This window comes from Ovis aries, chromosome 3 (genome assembly GCF_016772045.2).
Source record: "Ovis aries strain OAR_USU_Benz2616 breed Rambouillet chromosome 3, ARS-UI_Ramb_v3.0, whole genome shotgun sequence".
Taxonomy (NCBI): domain Eukaryota; kingdom Metazoa; phylum Chordata; class Mammalia; order Artiodactyla; family Bovidae; genus Ovis; species Ovis aries.
Genome location: NC_056056.1, coordinates 222,049,749 through 222,061,752, shown reverse-complemented (window position 1 = coordinate 222,061,752; position 12,004 = coordinate 222,049,749). Strand labels below are relative to the sequence as shown.

At 44.0% G+C, this 12,004-nt stretch overlaps 1 protein-coding gene across 2 annotated transcripts in view; it reads right to left on the bottom strand.

Moving 5' to 3' along the window:
• Positions 1 to 12,004, bottom strand: part of ATXN10 (ataxin 10) — a 144,972-nt gene that overhangs the window by 20,385 nt on the left and 112,583 nt on the right. For both annotated transcript variants that reach the window (XM_060413626.1, XM_027968210.2), the window contains exon 10: positions 5,765 to 5,828. In XM_060413626.1, coding sequence (XP_060269609.1) covers positions 5,765 to 5,828 — 64 coding nt within the window. The remainder of the gene's footprint in view (positions 1 to 5,764; positions 5,829 to 12,004) is intronic.

The following is a 12,004-nucleotide window of genomic DNA, read 5'->3' as shown; positions in this document are numbered from 1 at the left end:
CTATATAACTAAGAGGAGAAATTTGGAGAAATCTATAGTCATAGGCCGATTTTTAAAACATCTCTCTCTCTAACTGATAAACCAAAATAGAAAAAAGCATCACTAGAAATGTAAAAAATTTACAATCTTGACCTGAAAATACTGTACTCCACTATGAGAAAGCAGATATGACTGTCCAGCACACACAGAACAGCTGCCGAAACTGGCCACACAGCGGTCATGAAGCAGGTCTCAACACATTTTCAGGACAGAGAACACCCAGCATGCGCCCTCTGGTCATAATATATTTATGTGAGAAATGAGTCCCCCCCAAACAATTGCTATTTGTTCAGAATTTAAGAAACGCATTTCTAAATAATGCATGGGTCAAAAACCCCATAATAATCTTAAATAAATGGGCAGATATGCCATGATCGTGGATGGATTAGAAGACTCAGTATTGTTTAGACGTCAATTCTCATTAAACTGATTCTCGCCAATGCAATTTCAGTGAGCAGAGGTGGTGGTTCTAAGCATGTACAAGTGTGTAAACGTGTGTGCACATGAACACGCAGGCACAAATGGGTAGACTCTGACTAGCCGGTTTTAAAACTTTTACGGGCAAACACAAACGACCAAACATAGCCATAATACTCTAAAAAAAGAAACAAGTTGGAAGGCCTCAATCAACTCAATCAAGGACTCAGTCAATCGATCTACAGTATCTTGAAACCGCAGAGAGCGACAGTACCTAAGACTCTAGCACTGGCACAGACAGACACAGAGATCAGGGAAAGAGAGGAGAGTCCACAGCCACCCACACGACACACGGCGCCACAGGAGCCAAAGCGTGTTCTTTCCAGTACCTGGGCCAGGACAATGCTGTGCTCCGGTGGAAAAATACAGAAACAGACCCTCCCTCACACCATGCCCAAAAATCAATCCCACATGAATTGCAGACCTAAGGATAAAAGGTAAAAATACAAAGCATTCAGAAGATAATACAGAGTACTGTTAGGACCCAAGTGTATGAAAATAGTTAACAGAATACACACTCAAATAAACTAATCATCAAGAAACAGTGGTAAACTCGACTAAAAGGTAAGAAATTTTGTTAATAAAAAACTATGCAGAGAATGACAAGATAAGTAATAGCAGAGGGGAAAGGGAACATCAGCAAGACGCGCGGCTGCCAAAGGGCTTCTACCAAGAATATGTGAAACAATCTATTGCAGACAAACTATGAAAAGATAACCCAATGAAAAAATGGGCAAAAGGTTTTCATCAAGCACATTTTACACACACACACACACACACACACACACACACACACACAATCCAAATAGAAGATGTTCAGCCTAATCAGAAATGCAGACAATAGAGCAAATGGGATCTTAATTACAGTGGAAGCACGAAGGGGAGAGCAGAGGGGCTGGTAACAGAAGCTAAGTCCCAGTGTCATGACAAAGTAAACAGCTAACATCAGGACCTGACAGACCAAGGGACAGCGGCAAAGCACATTACTTAGCTCGACAAAAGCAACAGCTGAGACAGTGAACAGCGAAGTGCTGGAGACTGGGCCAGAGATTTCACTCTCCCATCTATACCTTTGGCATTAAAAAAGCCAACAGATGTAGTATTTTGATGAGTAAAAACATATAGGAGAGAAACAAACCTAAGAAAGGAGGGTGGGAAAGGGAAGGAGAGGTAAGGAGGCAAGGTGCGGTGATGAAAGAATGCCTGGGGCAACTCCCCCGACAGCAGGGGCAGACAGCAAGGAGGAGCGCTGGGTGGATCCACTCTGTGATCTGCACCCGGCCCGTCTGCTCTGAATACTGGGCAGCCAGGTTTCAACTTACGGCTCCCATCTAAAAATTGAATCCCTACAAAACCTGGATTTCTAGGCTATAACGCTTTTTCATTTCTGACCATCACTCTCCCTTAGGTCTCATCTTAAGTATATCTTACATGTCTTTAAAATCTAGTAGGCCTTTATAAAACAAAAGTCTAAAGAATTATTAAACATATATAACACTAAACATCTAATGTTTCACCTTTTCTTGACAATTCAGAGAAGATTCCTGAATCTTGCAATACTTCATTAATAACCATTTTAAAAACCAGTTATCCATATAGACTGTCCATATAAAAATTTTCAGTGTATAATTCTGAGTCATTTCTCCACTACATTAGTACCTTACTATGCCTTCTCTGTATGCGTTCTGACCATCCCAGTGACTCATAGGAGGCAGTTTAGAAAAGTGGCTGAGAATCAGGTACATGACAAGCTTAACCTCTGAGTCTGACCTTTAGTTCTCAGTTTATTTTCTCATCTACAGATGTGGAAGATGATGATAACAGGACCTGCTTCACAGTGTTGTCAAGACTAAAGAAGGTAACGTATGTAAACACATAGTAGTAGTTCGGTCGCTCAGTCGTGTCAGACTCTTTGCGATCCCATGAATCGCAGCATGCCAGGCCTCTCTGTCCATCACCATCTCTCAGACTTCACTCAGACTCATGTTCATCGAGTCCGTGATGCCATCCAGCCATCTCATCCTCGGTCGTCCCCTTCTCCTCCTGCCCACAATCCCTCCCAGCATCAGAGTCTTCTCCAATGAGTCAACTCCGCATGAGATGGCCAAAGTACTGGAGCTTCAGCTTTAGCATCATTCCTTCCAAAGAAATCTCAGGGTTGATCTCCTTGCAGTCCAAGGGACTCTCAAGAGTCTTCTCCAACACCACACTTCAAAAGCATCAATTCTTCGGCGCTCAGCCTTCTTCACAGTCCAACTCTCACATCCATACATGACCACAGGAAAAACCATGGCCTTGACTAGATGGACCTTAGTCGGCAAAGTAATGTCTCTGCTTTTGAATATACTATCTAGGTTGGTCATAACTTTTCTTCCAAGGAGTAAGCATCTTTTAATTTCACGGCTGCAATCACCATCTGCAGTGATTTTGGAGCCCAAAAAGATAAAGTCTGACACTGTTTCCACTGTTTCCCCATCTATTTCCCATGAAGTGATGGGACCGGATGCCATGATCTTCGTTTTCTGAATGTTGAGCTTTAAGCCAACTTTTTCACTCTCCTCTTTCACTTTCATCAAGAGGCTTTTAGCTCCTCTTCACTTTCTGCCATAAGGGTGGTGTCATCTGCATATCTGAGGTGACTGATATTTCTCCCGGCAATCTTGATTACAGCTTGTGTTTCTTCCAGCCCAGCGTTTCTCATGATGTACTCTACATAGAAGTTAAATAAGCAGGATGACAATATACAGCCTTGATGTACTCCTTTTCCTATTTGGAACCAGTCTGTTGTTCCATGTCCAGTTCTAACTGTTGCTTCCTGACCTGCATACAGATTTCTCAAGAGGCAGGTTAAGTGGTCTGGTATTTCCATCTCTTTCAGAATTTTCCACAGTTTATTGTGATCCACACAGTCAAAGGCTTTGGCATAGTCAATAAAGCAGAAACAGATGTTTTTCTGGAACTCTCTTGCTTTTTCCATGATCCAGTGGATGTTGGCAATTTGATCTCTGGTTCCTCTGCCTTTTCTAAAACCAGCATGAACATCAGGGAGTTCACGGTTCACGTATTGCTGAAGCCTGGCTTGGAGAATTTTGAGCATTACTTTACTAGCATGTTGAGATGAGTGCAATTGTGCGGTAGTTTGAGCATTCTTTGGCATTGCCTTTCTTTGGAACTGGAATGAAAACTGACCTTTTCCAGTCCTGTGGCCACTGCTGAGTTTTCCAAATTTGCTGGGATATTGAGTGCAGCACTTTCACAGCAGCATCTCTCAGGATTTGAAATAGCTCAACTAGAATTCCATCACCTCTACTAGCTTTGTTCATGATGCTTTCTAAGGCCCACTTGACTTCACATTCCAGGATGGCCGGCTCTAGATGAGTGATCACACCATCGTGATTATCTGGGTCATGAAGATCTTTTCTGTACAGTTCTTCTGTGTATTCTTGCCACCTCTTCTTAATATTTTCTGCTTCTGTTAGGTCCACACCATTTCTGTCCTTTATCAAGCCCATCTTTGCATAAAATGTTCCCTTGGTATCTCTGATTTTCTTAAACAGATCTCTAGTCTTTCCCATTCTGTTGTGTTCCTCTATTTCTTTGCACTGATCGCTGAGGAAGCCTTTCTTATCTCTTCTTGCTGTTCTCACACATAGTAAGGACTCAATAAATGCTTCCTGAAAGGAATGAATGAATGAGTATTTGGCAAGGAGACGCCAACATCAAAGACTTAGGAAGCAGGCACCACATGCAGCGTATCTGCAGAGCTGCCATGGGCTGTGTGCAACAGCCTTTTAATTTTTCAGTCTTTGCCAAAGGCCAAAGATTAGTAATAAAAAACCTTTCTTCACTAGAAGGTCAATTCAGGGAATATAAAAGTAAAATTGCGTGAATTTTTTGTTTGCAATAAATCATCTTTTTCATCCGGAAACGCAACACCTGCAGTAACACCTGAATGTTCTTTTATTGCTTTCCTGTGACAGCTTTCTTTTCTCCTTTCCCTTTTTGGGGCTAAAAAACTTCAAACCCGTCTAAGGAGCACAGCCTGTAGTGCCTGATCATAATGCAAGGCAGTGAACTGACTGTTTTACCTTGAGGAAAACTCTTCAGAGGCTGTTTACTTTTCTTTCTCTGACTGAGCTTACAAGCTATCATGCTCTTTAAAATAGGAATTTTTCTTCCATTGCTAATCAGACAAACGACAGTATCTCTAGCACAAATAATAAGCATTTCTCAATCTACTTACTTTGCAACACATGATTTTCATCAGCTCCTTTTCTCTTCTTGACAGAAACCAATAGTGAGCATTTTAAACACAAAATTCCCCTCCTCCTTGGCAATGCACTCCAGTATTCTTGCCTGGAGAATCCCATGGACAGAGGAGCTTGGTGGGTTACAGTCCACGGGGTCGCAAAGAGTCAGACACAACTGAGTGACTTCACTTTCACTTGGCCTCCCACAGGGTCACAATCTCAAAGTCCTGGCAATGGCCTTATTAACACCCCCCAACCCCCGCCACTGCCCACCCACCAGCAATAAGCACAAGGCCATGCAATGGCCAGGTAAGGGACCAGAAGGTCTTGAAGTGAAACAGATTCTCTCTCAAACCTACACAGGCTGCCTCCAGCCTCGCTCTTCATCACTGCACTAGATTCGTTTCCCACACGGAAGACCTAGGTGGAGAGGTGGGGAGTGGGCAAGTTCCTTGCACAACGCCCTCCAGAAGGGTGGTCAGGACAAGGACGGGCAAGACCCAGAGCCTCTGGCGTCAGTAGCTGAGGGCCCCAAGACAGCACCCAGCAAAAACCAGACTCCCGGGCCACTAGGGCGCTTCTCCCACTTCTGAGCTCTCAGAGGTCTCCAAGCTACCACTGCTAGAATGGTTCTTCCAGAGGTCCCTTTGAACCTCTACTGAAGAGACGTACCCTTCTCCACAGTCACTCCGCGGAACACGTGGTCTGGAAAGGTGATGTCAGTGACAGGCAGAGAACACAGGGCCCACAGGTGAGCTTTCAGCTGGGGCTTCAGGCATTCTGGAGGAGAACGCCCTCCCCCCCCCCCCCACCCCGCCCCGCCAAGAACCTGCGCTCACTGCGCTGCACAGGCTGCAGGAGTGCGGCTCGGCCCCAACTCTGACCAAGCGGCTCAGTGCTTAGGGACAAAGCCAACGAGACAGCCAGCTCGCTCTCTCGTGAAGGGGCGCCAGATGGAGGCCCCGGGCGTGAACTCACTGGGGGCACGTCAAGGATACAGGGGTTGCTGTCATCGAGGCCACAGCTGTCGAGGATCAGGGGGATGCCGTCCAGCTCATTCACCTACAAAGAACAGAAAAGGCAAATTCACACACTCGGACGGCCTGGGGGTATGGGGGCTATAGGAGGTCTGCGGCTCCTTTTCTATCTCCTGACTCATTCCTGTAAAAATACAGTTAGTGCAATTACCTGAAATGCCTCTATCAGTCCAGAAATGTTTAAAAAGAGACATGCAAATAAAAAATGACACTTTCTTTTCATCCTTCCTCCAAAAAGTTGGGCAACTAGGCAGACATATTAAAAAAAATACAAATGAATACAACATTGCAAATCAACTACATTTTAATATACTTAAAAAAATATATAAAGTGGGATCTCTTCCCAGTATTACTCACCAGCATAAACTTCCAATGAATCTCGGTTTACTAGTAAGTAAATTCTTTTTCTAAGTTGGAAGCAGTTTCTACGGTTCTAAATCCAGAAGCAACAGACAAGTCTTAAAATTTAACTACGTTTCCTAAAAAAGGCAAGTGAAAGCTGTAATAATTATCTGAAAGATACCACAGGAAAAGGGTTAATATTTTAATATGTACAGAATTTGTAAAAGTTGAGAAAAGATCAAGAATCCAACAGAAAACTGGATGAAGCACATGAACATAAATGGCACAGACGAAAGCAATGCGAGCGGACTGCAGAGATGTCGAAGTCTGCTCAACTTTGCTTCTAGTAAGACTCAGGCAAATTACGACCCCACCCCTCAGCTGCCACAGTGGAAAAGGCGCCTCTGACATGAGCGGCTGGGGAGGCGACAGGAGCTGGCTCCCTCGGACACTGCCTGAGCAGACGCTTAGTGGCACGATCCCGACAGAAGGGGAAATAAAATCACATGCTAAAAACTGACATTTCAAAGCAGACTGTACGGGTGAATTAAAGAGTTCTTGGAAATCAAGGTTACACTAGAGCCATACCTGAACTCGGGGCATGCACTCCAAGGTTAATACTTCTCATTCATACCGCTCCGTTATGAAATGATATAAGATAACTTTTTATAGAAATTCATTAAAGGTTTATAACATAACCTATTCTAGACAAAGGACGGTAGTGACGTCGTGACACACACATAATGACACGCTGGAGAGTGAACACAGGTGACGGTCACTGAGAAAGGGACCCATGGGCGTGACACCTCCAGGAGATGCGGCTGCAGGTGTCATCACCACGATTATGTTTACAGGTTCCTGCCACTGCGAGTGAGGAGCTCGCGTCAGGGGCAGGGGAAACGATTAGGACATGAACACATTTTCTTCTGTTCGCACTTCATAAAACAGGGAAGTTGTTTCTTTAGCTAACGTGTTGGGAACTGATTCTAGACCCATGATGAGTCAGAAGTTGCAGTAACAGTTCCTATCAGGGAGCCAAGCTCAGTCAACGCTTCACGACGAAACACATCTCGACAAGACGGCAAGTCTGGCTTAAACAAGTGAACATTTAGCCTCTGGAAGTCAAGTGCAGACAGCAGGACGGCTCATTGACTGCTAACTGCTCTTTCCCACCGCGGCCAACACTAATCTCAGAGAATGCACTGCAAGGTGGCCAGGCCCAACTCAAGTAGTATCTAAGCTTCTTTGGGGAAAAATGTATTAGGCTGACCAAAGAAACACAACACCAGAGGCTCCATTACTGTCTGCTCTCACACTGAACGGCAAATAGCAAAGTCACAACGACCTGAAGAAAAACAAGAGCACGATGCCAACGCAGGACTGACTCTCCCACTGAAGCGCCCAGTGAGATGCCAAAGTGTGTTCGTGGCAGGGGGCCGCAGGGTACATGCACACGCGCCCAGGTGAGCAGAGTCCTCCTGCCGAGGCCAGCACACTGCCGACGTGGGTGTGGCAACGCCTAGACAGCGCTGTCACTGGCAGATGAAGCAGAGGCGACCGCCAACTCAGAAGGCTCGGAGCCTGAGGTGGGAGGAGGCAGGCGCTGGGTCACCACCCCTGAACCGCCTGGATGCGACGGGCATGTGCCTGCCCACAGCGAGACCAGGTGCGATCCCCAGGACAGAGGACGGGGTTACTTCTGGAGGCAGACAGACCTGCGGGAGAATTTCAGCTCAGCCCTCTGGCTGTGTAACCTGTGGAGGGTTCTGAACTTCAGTCTAGACTTTCTTGCGTGTAACAAGAGGGTTAGAGTGAGGATTACATGAATATACAAACAGCAAGGCACCCACACTCGAAGAGGGCTGGGCACAGTCATCCCAAGGAGCAAGCGTCTTTTAATTTCATGGCTGCAGTCACCATCTGCAGTGATTTTGGAGCCCAAAAAAATAAAGTCTGACACCGTTTCCCCATCTATTTGCCATGAAGTGATGGGACCAGATACGCTGATCTTAGTTTTCTGAATGCTGAGCTTTAAGCCAACTTTTTCACTCTCCTCTTTCACTTTCATCAAGAGGCTTTTTAGCTCCTCTTCACTTTCTGCCATAAGGGTGGTGTCATCTGCATATCTGAGGTGACTGATATTCTTCCCGGCAATCTTGATTCCAGCTTGTGCTTCTTCCAGCCCAGCAGTTCTCATGATGTACTCTGCACAGAAGTTAAATAAGCAGGGTGACAATATACAGCCTTGACGTACTCCTTTTCCTATTTGGAACCAGTCTGTTGTTCCATGTCCAGTTCTAACTGCTGCTTCCTCACCTGCATATAGGTTTCTCAAGAGGCAGGTCAAGTGGTCTGGTATTCCCATCTTGTGAAGAATTTTCCACAGTTTATTGTGATCCACACAGTCAAAGGCTTTCGCATAGTCAATAAACCAGAAATAGATATTTTTCTGGAACTTTCTTGCTTTTTCCATGATCCAGCGGATGTTGGCAATTTGATCTCTGGTTCCTCTGCCTTTTCTAAAACCAGCTTGAACATCTGGAAGTTCACGGTTCATGTATTGCTAAAGCCTGGCTTGGAGAATTTTGAGTATCACTTTACTAGCGTGTGAGATGAGTGCAATTGTGCGGTAGTTTGAGCATCCTTTGGCGTTGCCTTTCTTTGGGATTGGAATGATAACTGACCTTTTCCAGTCCTGTGACCACTGCTGAGTTTTCCAAATTTGCTGGCATATTGAGTGCAGCACTTTCACAGCATCATCTTTCAGGATTTGAAATAGCTCAACTGGAATTCCATCCCCTCCACTAGCTTTGTTCATAGTGATGCTTTCTAAGGCCCATTTGACTTTACATTCCAGGATGTCTGGCTCTAGGTGAGTGATCACACCATCGTGATTATCTGGGTCATGAAGATCTTTTTGTACAGTTCTTCTGTGTATTTTTGCCACCTCTTCTTAATATCTTCTGCTTCTGTTAGGTCCATACCATTTCTGTCCTTTATCGAGCCCATCTTAGCATGAAATGTTCCCTTGGTATCTCTAATTTTCTTGAAGAGATCTCTAGTCTTTCCCATTCTGTTGTGTTCCTCTATTTCTTTACATTGATCACTGAGGAAGGCTTTCTTATCTCTTCTTGCTATTCTTTGGAACTCTGCATTCAGGTGCTTATATCTTTCCTTTTCTCCTTTGCTTTTCGCTTCTCTTCTTTTCACAGCTATTTGTAAGCCCTCCCCAGACAGCTATTTTGCTTTTTTGCATTTCTTTTCCATTGGGATGGTCTTGATCCCTGTCTCCTATACAATGTCATGAACCTCTGTCCATAGTTCATCAGGCACTCTATCAGATCTAGTCCCTTGAATCTATTTCTCACTTCCACTGTATAATCATAAGGGATTTGATTTAGGTCATACCTTAATGGTCTAGTGTATATGAAGAGACATCTTTTTCAATGTTTTTGAGATTTGTCCATGTTGTTACATGTATCAGTTTATTGTTGTTTCTGATTATGAATATACCATTTATTTATGTGCTCAAGTTTTTGTATTACTCATGTATCAGTTCATTTTTATTTTTGATTAAGAATATACCATATATTTATCCATCCACTTGTTAACGTATTTAAGTGTTTATATTACTCCTGAGTTTCTTTCTCCTCGTTTGTAAGAATTTACGAACCTTACAGATCTATTTCTCCTTTCAGTTTTGTCAGTTTTTGCTTAATGTACTTGCCGAAGTTCTCTTAGCAATATGTTGCTGCTGCTAAATCACTCCAGTAGTGTCTGACTCTGTGCAACCCCATAGACAGCAGCCCACCAGGCTCCCCCATCCCTGGGATTCTCCAGGCAAGAACACTGGAGCAGGTTGCCATTTCCTTCTCCAATGCATGAAAGTGAAAAGTGAAAGTGAAGTCACTCAGTTGTGTCCCACTCTTAGCGACTCCATGGACTGCAGCCCACCAGGCTCCTCCGCCCACGGGAGGTTCCAGGCGAGAGTACTGGAGTGGGGTGCCGTCGCCTTCTCCCTCTTAGCAATATGTGTTCGTGCTTTTATGTCTTCTTCTTGGGGAGCTGATCCTTTAATCATTATGAAATATTCCTCTGTACATCTCAAGTCTATTTTATCTGATGTTAATATAGCCACTCCATCTTTTCAAAAAGTGTTTGCATGGTATGCATTTTCATTCTTTCATTATAAACTTATCTTCATCTTCACATTCAAAATGCATTTCTTGTAGTTACCATACGACTGAGTCTCACTTTAAAAAAAAATCAATCTAACACTGTCTTTTAATTTTAATATAAGCCATTTACTTTTAATGTACTTATCAACATAGTTGTGTTTGAGTATATCATTGTGATATTTGTTTTCTTTTTATCCTCAGTTCAGTTCAGTTGCTCAGTTGTGTCCAACTCTTTGGAACCCCATGAATCGCAGCACGCCAGGCCTCCCTGTCCATCACCAATTCCCGGAGTTCACTCAAACTCAAGTCCACCGAGTCGGTGATGCCATCCAGCCATCTCATTCTCTGTCGTCCCCTTCTCCTCCTGCCCCCAATCCCTCCCAGCATCAGAGTCTTTTCCAATGAGTCAACATTTCACATGAGGTGGCCAAAGTATTGGAGCTTCAGCTTCAGCATCAGTCCTTCCAATGAACACCCAGGACTCATCTCCTTTAGGATGGACTGGCTGGATCTCGTTGCAGCCCAAGGGACTCTCAAAGAGTCTTCTCCAACATTACAGTTCAAAAGCATCAATTCTTCAGTGCTCAGCTTTCTTCACAGTCCAACTCTCACATCCATACATGACCACAGGAAAAACCATACCCTTGACTAGATGGACCTTTGCTGGCAAAGTAATGTCTCTGCTTTTGAATATGCTATCCGGGTTGGCCATAACTTTCCTTCCAAGGAGTAAGCGTCTTTTAATTTCATGGCTGCAATCACCATCTGCAGTGATTTTGGAGCCCAAAAAGATAAAGTCTGACACTGTTTCCACTGTTTCCCCATCTATTTCCCATGAAGTGATGGGATCAGATGCCATGATCTTAGTTTCCTGAGTGTTGAGCTTTAAGCCAACTTTTTCACTCTCCTCTTTCACTTTCATCAAGAGGCTTTTTAGCTCCTCTTCACTTTCTGCCATAAGGGTGGTGTCATCTGCATATCTGAGGTGACTGATATTCCTCCCGGCAATCTTGATTCCAGCTTGTGTTTCTTCCAGCCCAGCATTTCTCATGATGTACTCTGCATAGAAGTTAAATAAGCAGGGTGACAATATACAGCCTTGATGTACTCCTTTTCCTATTTGGAACCAGTCTGTTGTTCCATGTCCAGTTCTAACTGCTGCTTCCTCACCTGCATATAGGTTTCTCAAGAGGCAGGTCAAGTGGTCTGGTATTCCCATCTCGTGAAGAATTTTCCATGGTTTATTGTGATCCACACAGTCAAAGGCTTTCGCATAGTCAATAAAGCAGAAATAGATGTTTTTCTGGAACTCTCCTGCTTTTTCCATGATCCAGCGGATGTTGGCAATTTGATCTCTGGTTCCTCTGCCTTTTCTAAAACCAGCTTGAACATCTGGAAGTTCACGGTTCACGTACTGCTGAAGTCCAATGTACTTTATTCCCCTTTTTCTCTTATCCTGACTTCCTCTAGGCTGAGTGTTTTTAAATATTCCATCTTTTCCCCTCCACTACTAGCTTAGTAACTAACTCTCTTTCCTTTTCTAAAAGTGGTTGTTCTAGGTTTAGAATATGGATCTTGACTTGTAGTAGTCTATTTACAAATAATATTACACTATTTCACATACAGTGTAAAAATCTTACAAGTATATACTCCATTTGACATCTGGGCAACAGCTCTCATA